Here is a 10,101-nt window from a genome sequence, read left to right as displayed (position 1 = left end):
GTTGTGGGGCGGTGTTTAGCTCAGTTGGTAGAGCACCCGCCCCATGTGTTGAGGCTATAGTCCTCACTGCAGACCTGTCTCTCTCTCAACTGTCCTGTCCATTAAAGGCAGAAAAGCCCCCAAAAATATACTTTAAAAAAAACAAAAACAGAGTTGTCATTTATCTGCTCTGTGTGTAAAAGCAGACCAGCGCTGAAGATGCAGTGAAGTGATGGAAACTGAGGGCTTGTATCAGCTGAAAGGATTTCATACAGTTTATTTCACAATCTGAAACAACAAGTGTTAAACAACTGCAAAATGATAAACATTATTCTGCAGCGGCCTTTGGAAAGTGTGAGCCTACTGGAGGAACCAACCACCAACCAGGCTCAGTCCTCACCACAGCAGCCTCAGGTTCAGATCCAGTCGGGGCCCTTTGCTGCATGTCTCTCTCACTCTCTACTATCTACACTTCACAGTGTGTAAGTGTGTGAAGTGATTATCACCACGGCTCCTCAGGGCCACACACAGAACCAAACGAGCTAGAACCAGCAGTGAGGATGCTGGTCTTGCTTTACCAGCTTTGGTAAATATCTACAACATCCTCTGAGGTTGGTCAAACCACAGTGACGTCTTTACAGCCCTGGTAGTTGATATCAGCTCTGACAGTGATGCGAGTCGGCTCTACACCCGGGTCCTCTGCAGATCTGGACTCTGCTGGATCTGCTTTCCCTGGCTGCTGACCTCTGGCCTGGGGGAAAGGGAAGCCATCCAGAGGAGCGTGCTCTATCCTGCACAGACTGTCCTCGCTGTCGCTGTAGCTCAGATTGGAGGCGCCAACAGGTTGGCAGCCGGGCCAAGTGTCCTCTGAGAGCTTCTGATGCACAGGCAGAACACTATCTGTCTGAACGCCTTTTTCTATCCGCCACACGCCAACAAACTCCTCCTCCACCTCCTCCACCACGCTCGGCTCCACCTTACGGAAAGTGTGGCGGGCGTAGAGGCCGATGCAGAACATCTCCACGATCACACAGTAGTGGTAGATCACTGCGGTTGGACAGATAACACAGAGGACATATTAATACAGGACTGGCTGAGTGACTGAAGAAACCTCCACAGCACCTGATGAATGCATAACTTGCTGAAGCTTCAGTTTGATGAGCTCCTGTTTCATTTCCTTCCCAGAGTAAAAGGCAGATGTCAAATGTCTGTGTCACTGAATGCCTGTTTCTACAGGGGTCCACATGAGCTGTGTGTGTTTTAATGGAGGTGTGTGAATTTGCTATGGTTACTGTGTATCCATACTTATGTACATATGTGGATTCTTTAAAGGGATAGTTCAACATTTTGGCAAATTGGCCTATTGCCATAATCCTTATAGTCATAGCGGTTGGTTCGTTACCTTTACCTCCATCTCGTAACGTTCTGTTATTATCTCATGGTGAATGTGCAGGTCACAACTTGTCCACCAGAACGTTGTGGGAGTTGTTGGATTGTGTATTTGATGAGTTTGATGAGGGAAACCAAGAAATCCCGTGAGTCTCTGTAGCGTAGCTCTGAGCAGCTCACGGCTCTGCTCCACCGTTCTAAAAATAGCTTGCACCGACAATTAAAGGTAACGAACCTACTCCTAAAACTTTAGGGATTTGCCAATTTGCCAAAATGTTGAACTATCCCTTTAACGATCTTTCGTTAAAAGTCACTAAGTGTTGTTTTTCTTTCTTTCTTTTAAACCCTTTCTTTTCATAGTTATGTAGATTTGCTGCTTACTTGTGTGTTATTATTCTCAATTTGCACTGCAATTGACTGGAAGGAAAAAGATATGATTCTGTAACACTACCTTGGTCACACCTGCAGAATGTTGAATAAAATTTGGTTATAAAAAAAAAAAAGTCAAGATGCTCTGACTTACACTGGGACCTTGCCAGGGTGGAGAAGGGTGGTGTACAGGGGATCACCTCCAGAGCACCCATGGTTTCCAGGATGCCGCTCTGCAGGCCGCACAGCACCAACACCATGATGATGCAGATGAACTTGGCTCTCAGGCCGTAGCCGGGCAGAGCTCTTTTAGTGGCTTTGTAAAACAGGAGGTGGCCGTAGAAAGACACAAAGGTGGACACGCATATGATGCCGTTCACGTACAGGTTGGGGTTGATGGGGTCTCCCTGGAGAACAACAAGAGAGTCTTATCCAAGGATGCCCAAGATGTCCCAGCTGCTGATCTGGATTGAGTCTTCCTGACTCTTTTTCTGGGGCAAGTGTCTTTGACGCTTCATGAGAGACGGAGCAGGGACCCCCTACTATATATCAGATTGTGTATTATATTAAACTGGGTGCCACGTATTAACATACCTTGCAGTCAACACTAAGCTGTTCAAATACAGGTTCATATATTCTTGTTTCTATGTCTGTCAACTGCATGATAATCATGTATAGAAGCTATTCAAATTAACGTTTTTACTTCTAACATAAATGTGGAAAAAATGAAGACCTCTGTTCTCGTGTCTTTAGTTGTTGTTGTCATGGAAACAAATCATTGTGACTAGTCAATAATTCTGAAAAGAAACCAGCTGGTTGTAGTTTTATTCTCACTGTTTGGTTACTTCTGAGAGTGCTTTAAATAATTAAAGGGATAGTTCAACATTTTGAAGAGACGTGAGCTGCTTAGCGAACACAATGGACGCTCATGGCTCACGTTTCCCTCATCAAACTAAATACACAATCTAACAACTCCAAAACGCTCTGGTGGACAAGTTGTGACCTGCACATTCACCACACTATGAAATAATAATGTATAATTATGTAACATTACGACACATGAAGCAAATACTCAGAACTACTTTTGCTTTTGAAGTCACTCTGCCCAGCAGCCGTGTCTGGAATGTAGTTCTGGCTACACATTTGCTTTGAAAACAACTCTGTCTCATAATGTTATATCATTATTTCATAGTGTGTCGTGAGTTTGATGAGAGAAAGGCGAGTGCAGAGCTCACGTCTGCCCCGCCGATCTAAAAACAGCTTGCACCGACAATTAAAGGTAATGAACCTACAGCTAAGACTATAGGGCAGGGGTCATCAACTATATTTGTTGAAGGGCCAGAATCTTTCTCAACAGACACCTTGGGGGCCGGACATTCAAATAGGCCGAGATTAAAATTAAATTCACCTTTTTGCCTAATAATTTATTTGTTTATATTATATTTTACCTGTAAGCTCATAATTTTCATTTATACATATCTTTTGTGTTTGGTATGATATAAAATGAAAAATCTTGACAGCTGGACTTTCAGATACTCCCACATGCTGGAGCTTTACACTGCTGACTTTCCCTGTGATTTTCAGCCTAAATATGAAAGGAGGCTGACAATCGGTTTTGATGATACAAGTCAGTAGTCCTGAGTAGTCAGTAGTGTTTCTCTTCTACACTACTGTATAGTACACATTCTACATCTCGGAGGCAACGTTTTTCACACATGGACAGAGCTCAGTGGGAAACAGTAGGAGAGACACAGGTCAAGGGGGAACCAGGACAATTGCCCCTCGGGGATAAATGAAGTTTTTTGAATTGAATTGAACTGAACACCAGAGGGAGAAGCAGGTCCGTGCAGCTGTGCGCCAGGACGTGCACAAAAAAAAACAACCGAGTGGCATCAAACACGCGCTGCTACCGCATCGTTTTTGGGTTGTGAGTGCACATGACACGCATCTACACTGAATGCGTTTGAGTGCGCAAAAGACGCTACATCTGAACGGCCCGCCGTGCACACCCGGTTTAACCAAGGCAGCGGACAAAATCACCCAGGCAGCTCACCTCTTCAGACAGGCAGGGAAAACCGTGCAGTCCAGCTCCCTAAACTTTCATGCACGGTGCTTTGGGTACCACGGCCTTTCCTAATCCCAGTGCAGGGACTCACAGGCACACACAAACACTTTGAGCGTGTCTGAATGTCTCCGTGTCCCAGCGCATTGACTTACAGGCGCACACAACGAGAGACCGAGAAATATAATAATTGTAAACTATTGGAACTCAGTCGCGGGCCGGATTGGAAGATTCGGCGGGCCGGATTCGGCCCGCGGGCCGCCAGTTGATGATCACTGCTATAGGGATTATGGCAATAGGAGAATTTCACAAAATGTTGAACTATCCCTTTAAACATAAAGGTTACAAACTATGAACTAACTAACTAACTAACTACTGAGTTTAGCACAGGAAGTTAACACACTGTCAGGGGCTGAGTAATGAGTAATGCATTGAGATAAATGAAACCACAGATCTGAACACATGCTGAGGGCTCAGTGGGAGAATGAGCTCAGGCTGAGGTCTGAGTAAATGACTCACGTCACCGTAGGCGTAGCGCTCGTCTGTCCAGAGGACCAGAGTGACGAAGAACAGGATGCTGCGGACCACAGAGAGTTGCAGCACAGCCGCCATCATCCAGCCACGGCTGCTGCTGCGGGGGGGGGGGGCATTCAAACGTGTCAGTTGTGCAACACATGTAGGCAATGTTATCAGATTAAACCTGAAATCCACAAATTAACCTTTTAACATTGAATTGAATTGAAAGTCTTTATTGTCCACTGCCGTGGAAATTCATCTTTGGCCTCATACAAGATAAAAGAGACATAGTAGTCACAGATATTCACAATAAAATACACAAAGACTCACAAGACATAAGACACTTTCTTATCCAGTTCTCTACATGCAGGTGGATAATGCTTCTCTACGTTCCATTTCCAATGCAAAATCTCTCACTCATCGTCACTGCATTCTCTATGATTTAGCTGGCTGGACATCACTGAATATTTGTGGACAGCAGCACTGGTGCAGTACATATTCATCTACAAAACTTTGTTGCTACCATCTGCAATGCTTTTGGATGAACACTGGGCCAGGACAGATATTGGCTAAACATCATTCTCCTACCATGCACCATGATGTTGGAATAATTCACAAAAAGTTAATTTGTACCTATGAGTGATTTCAAGTGTATTATAAAAGAATGCAGTGAGGGAAGAGTGTCATTGTTTTTTCTGGTGTGAACTGTGTGTGAGTTTTTGTTTTATTGTCTATTGTATATCTTGTATGGGCTGATTTCACATGGCTGCTACCTCGGCCAGGTCTCTCTTGTAAAAGTGTGGGTGAAAAAGTCACCACTCTCACAGCGAGGATCATCAAGTCAATATCTCTTTATTCAAGCAGCGCACAGCATCTCATACATACAAGGTTGTGGGAGAGGAGCTCCCCGAACAAAGAGGTCTCTCAGTATTTAAACACAGTGCCTGAGACATGGCACCTTGCCTAGCAACAGCCACATTATCTCTCACGTTACAGGAAGGATGTTTTCAAAACTTTGTTGTATCAAAGCAGGTGGCATACCTCCACTATCTCAAGGCCCTTCTACATAAAACTGGACTAAGCTTTCTCACACAACTTCTCTGCAAAACATATTTGCATCAAAAAGATATTTCTGATCTCAATGGGATTTCCTGGTTAATTAAAGGTAAATAAATAAATAATAACCTAACTAACAGAGACAGGTTGGACAAACTGCACACATGCGCAGTTTGTCAGCTGGAATTAGAGGCCAATCCCAGCTTCACCTGTACAGGTCACCAGCCTATCACATGACCGACCCATAAAAACAAACTCAATCTCAAATCCACTCACAGGGCGATTTAGGGTCTTTAAAGGGATAGTTCACCCAAAATTCAAATTTCATTATCTACTCCCCCTCATGTGGACTAAGGGCTGGGAGAAGTTTCAGAGTCCTCCGTGCCTTCTCTGAGTTACAGCGGGGCTCCGTGCAGCACTGCATGTCCATATGACGGTTGCGAATGGGCCTCACTTTTCTTCGTCCAAAAAGACACACCAAAAAAACATCCAAATACCTCCATAGTGCTCGTCTGTAATGTCCCTCTTGTATTGAAGCCCCAACATGAGAAATTGTTCCGAAAAAAATTAAATAAGTCTATATTTTAAGCTTGTTTGTAGCGGAAGCTCCCAGTGTTGCTCTGCCGGAATCTCGCGCGATTTGCGGAGCCGTGAACTGGGTGTCAATGCAAATCGCGCGAGATTTGCACTGACACAGGCAAAGCAGTGAACTGAGACACTGGGAGCTTCCGCTACAAACAAGTTTAAAACATAGACTTATTTAATTTTTTTCAGAACAATTTCTCATGTTGGGGCTTCAATACAAGAGGGACATTACAGACGAGCACTATGGAGGTATTTGGATGTTTTTTGGTGTGTCTTTTTGGACGAAGAAAAGTGAGCTCCGTTCGCAACCGTCATATGGACATGCAGTGCTGCACGGAGCCCCACTGTAACTCAGAGAAGGCACGGAGGACTCTGAAACTTCTCCCAGCCCTTAGTCCACATGAGGGTGAGTAGATAATGAGTGAAATTTGAATTTTGGGTGAACTATCCCTTTAAAGAGATATTTCAGCAAATTGGCATTGCCATAATCCCTATAGTCATAGCAGTAGGTCTGTTACCTTTAATTTTCGGTGCAAGCTGTTTTTAGATCGGTGGAGCAGAGCTGCGAGCTGCTCAGAGCTACGCTACAGAGGCTCATGGGATTTCTTGTTTTCCCTCATCAAACTCATCAAATACACAATCCAACAACTCCAAAACACTCTGGTGGACAAGTTGTGGCCTGCAAATTCACCACGCTATGAAATAATAATGGAACACTATGAGACAGAGCTGTTTACCAGTGGGAGCAGTATCCCCGACTGTCTCAGCAGAGACAGTGTAGTTTGTGAGTCAGGTGTTTGTGCAGCAGCAGCAGCATGTACAGGTAGTATGTACCTGGTGATGGACACCATAGGGAGACAGCAGCAGCAGCAGCAGCAGGGGAAGGGGTCTGGAGACACCTGCTGTCCTGACAGAGCAGCCACCATACGAGCTTTACCTCCAAAGAAGTCTGTGATCAACGCCATGAACTTCAGCAAAGTGACAGAGTGATACCTGCACACACACACACACACACACACACACACATTCAGACAATGCGTAGGACCAGTGCAGATATGACTACAGTGTCTGGGTCCAGTAACTCACAGTGAAGCGATGAAGTTACACAGCGAGGAGGAGCGGGGCACGTACAGCGCTATCAGGGAGGTCAGGGCGAACACCTGAGTCACAAACAACATTCAAATACTGAGACACAGAGCACACGTCACACTGGACCCAAGATACGTTCAAGAGCAGGATCTGTGTGTGTGTTACAGAGGCAAGGCACGGCAACTTTATTTATATAGCACATGTCATACCAAGGGGCAACTCAATGTGCTTTACATAAAGACAAAACATTTCAAGCAGAAGTAAGCGGAATGTTTGTGTTAATATAAGTCTTAAATAGTTATATCTTCCGACAGCAATCACTTACAAGTGTTTGGTTTGAAACACGGGTCTGTCAGTCACTCTGCTCTGCTGTAAGCCGAGGAGAAAACTTTCCTTGTATCCTACAACCTTTATCCAATGAGGAGAGAGAACGGCATAAAGGGCTGTGTGTGCAGCCAAGGGATGCGCATGAATGTGGTGACTAGAGCACTGGAAAAGAGAGTAACGACACCACCATTGACTCCTGTGGTAAGGGTTTTGCGCCCCTAGTGGCAGGATATGGGTATTGCAAAAGTGCCCAGAAAACCCATTCACTCCAATGTATGTGTGTTGCCCACTTGCTTGTAAATTGATGAAAACGGCTGTGTTTTTGTTTTTAGGTGTCTTGGTCATATCAAATTAAACTTATAATTTGTTTATTACAAAATGTAGATTGAAACAATGTAGACAACTTTTTTTTTTTTTTTTACTCGCCTATGTGTTAAAGCAGAAGGAAGTGATATATTTGTGTTAATATAAGTCTTAAATAGTTATATCTTCCGACAGCAATCACTTACATAGAGTGTTTGGTCTGAAACACGGGTCTGTCAGTCACTCTGCTCTGCTCTGAGCCGAGGAGAAAACATTTATCGTATCCTACAGTTTTTATCCAATGAGGAGAGAGAACGGCATGCAGGGCTGTGTGTGCAGCCAAGGAACGCCGTGAATGTGGCGACGTAGGGACGAGGACTGTTATGGTGCGTTCAAGGAAACTCGTGTTTTTCCGACCTGTGAAGTGGTACCAGTTTGATCTGGTACGAGTTCACCGGTCGGAAGTTACGAGTGGCAGTTATAGTGACTTTCACCGGTAAAACAGGTCGGAGAAACACGAGTGGGTTGCCTGGAACGCTACAAAGTCGTAAGTTGTGACTTGAAGCTGTAATTTACGATTTCAAAAGCCTGCCTGGAACGCAGCATTAGCGAAAACGACCGGACCACTTACTTCTGCTTTAATGTTTATCTGTAAAGGATCCTCAATAATGCTATTGACGTGGGTGATCTATAAATGTAGATGCAGAGATGTCATTTCTTGGGCGCTTTTGCAATACCCATATTCCGCCATCAGGAGGCGCTTCCATTGAACCAATGCGTGTCGTTACTCTCTTTTCCAGTGCTCTAGTGGTGACGTAGGGATGAGGACCAATAGATCCATGACGAGGGCGGGGGACTGCTAACTCCATCGGCTGACAAGAAGTTAGCCAAAACCACCGGATCACTTACTTCTGCTTTAACAATAAGAAATGGAAACATAACAGAAAAAACAGCATGAAAACATAAATAAAAGTAAAAATAAAACCCAGAATAGTAAAAATGATAAACATTAAACATACAATTGAAAGCAAGAAAAAAGAATAAAGAGAGGGCTGTTACCGGGTACATTCCTAAAATCCACAGGTAGAGCCGTTTGCGTCTGGACGAGGGGACGTGACGCAGGAAGAAGCCCACCTCCTCCAGAAACACGGCCAGCATGACCACAGCCAGGCCGGCGGGGATGAGGAAGAGCCACAGGTCATCTTTAATAGCTGAGGGAAGACCATGGAATGACTTTCATCATGTCTTTGAACACTGTCACAGTGTGATTGGATGGTTTCCTGTGGGTTCAGTCTGAGCTGATGCAGCTACAGTAAATCGTGTTCAGTAGATTTAAGGACACAGAACAGAACAGCTGGTTGTTCCTGCTGTTTATGTGCCCCTGACTTTGCTCTTTTAACACATAATACACATAATAAATGGAATTCAAAGTGCTTTACAACAAAACATCACTGTGCAAAAAAATAAGAAAATGAAATTAGACCATAGAGAGACAGTAGATCACCCATTCTTAAACTCAAGAGCTACAGATTTAAAGTGACAAATGTAAGAAATGTATTGCAACTACTACTACTGCCAAATGAGATCCGAGCAGGATATTCTATAGTTAGAATTTTTAAAAAGCCACTGGAGGCTGGATGGTGAATTTCTTGCGTGATGTTTGTATTCAATAGCTAGGCAACAGAGGATTGGTGACAGAAGAACAGTGAAAAGAGCATCTACAATGATCTGATCTATTCAAATTCAAACCATCTTAATGGGAACAGCTGTATTTTGACAACATTTCTGAAGTGATAAAAAAGCTGTGTAAATGAAATGGAAACCAGAGTCTAAAATAAACCCAGGCATCGATCATGTTTCCTGTTCTTTCTGAGATGTCAGACAACTGATGAAGACTGAGTATGACCAGTTGTTTTTGTTTCAGGGAGATCATTCCACACAGTACTGATCATCTCTTTGTGGGCTTTGTCCAAAATATGTTTGTGTTGGTTTATTATTTATTGTGACAAAGACAGAGTTGGAGCTCAGCATTGAGCCTCTGAGGGAGCAGAGACCTTCACTCACCACTGAAGATTTGGGAGGACAGAGGGATCTCAGGCTTGATCCAGCTGCAGTTGGCTCCTCCTCCAGCTCTCATGGTAACGCTGCCCTGCTCTCCGTCCACCTGTCCAACACACAAGACAGAGACACCTCAGGCAGTCGGACGGAAAGGCTTCACGTTGGCCAACATCTGGATGAACGAACCCCGTGGCGTCCCTGGATCAGGCCGCGGCGTTGGAGACGGTCCTCGCAGACTTCGGTCCTGCTGTTTCCGTGTTGGTTGGAAAAACAGACACATTAATGATTGACCAGACACAGGTGAGAGGGCAGGTGGGGTCCAAGTCCATCCACCAGGCCACAGATCCTTCATGTTACCAGATCCACCA

At 44.5% G+C, this 10,101-nt stretch overlaps 1 protein-coding gene across 2 annotated transcripts; it reads right to left on the bottom strand.

Moving 5' to 3' along the window:
• Window positions 1-590: 590 nt before the first annotated feature.
• LOC146983920 (organic solute transporter subunit alpha) lies at window positions 591-9,844 on the bottom strand. 2 transcript variants are annotated; one of them, XM_085780705.1, is made up of 7 exons: window positions 9,740-9,844; window positions 8,735-8,886; window positions 7,043-7,116; window positions 6,791-6,949; window positions 4,319-4,430; window positions 1,892-2,144; window positions 591-1,026 (listed from the first exon to the last, which is right to left on the bottom strand). In XM_085780705.1, the coding sequence occupies exons 1-7, from the start codon at window positions 9,810-9,812 to the stop codon at window positions 596-598; spliced, it is 1,254 nt and encodes a 417-aa protein (XP_085636831.1). In that variant the 5' UTR covers window positions 9,813-9,844; the 3' UTR covers window positions 591-595. The 2 variants fall into 2 exon arrangements, with proteins under 2 accessions (XP_085636831.1, XP_085636833.1); XM_085780707.1 differs by having other exon boundaries at window positions 4,319-4,427.
• Window positions 9,845-10,101: the final 257 nt, after the last annotated feature.

This window comes from Trachurus japonicus, chromosome 7 (genome assembly GCF_045865225.1).
Source record: "Trachurus japonicus isolate A0001 chromosome 7, Traja_1.0".
NCBI lineage: Eukaryota > Metazoa > Chordata > Actinopteri > Carangiformes > Carangidae > Trachurus > Trachurus japonicus.
This window is presented reverse-complemented; position numbering and strand designations above follow the sequence as displayed.

Bases quoted from the DNA above. Each gene is read 5' to 3' on its own strand.
- LOC146983920 (XM_085780705.1), bottom strand. From the start codon at position 9,812: ATGAGAGCTGGAGGAGGAGCCAACTGCAGCTGGATCAAGCCTGAGATC. The intron at 4,431-6,790 runs GTACATACTACC...CCCCCCCCGCAG, and splicing joins CCTATGGTGTCCATCACCAG to CAGCAGCCGTGGCTGGATGA. The intron at 2,145-4,318 runs GTGAGTCATTTA...GTTGTTCTCCAG, and splicing joins AGCGCTACGCCTACGGTGAC to GGAGACCCCATCAACCCCAA.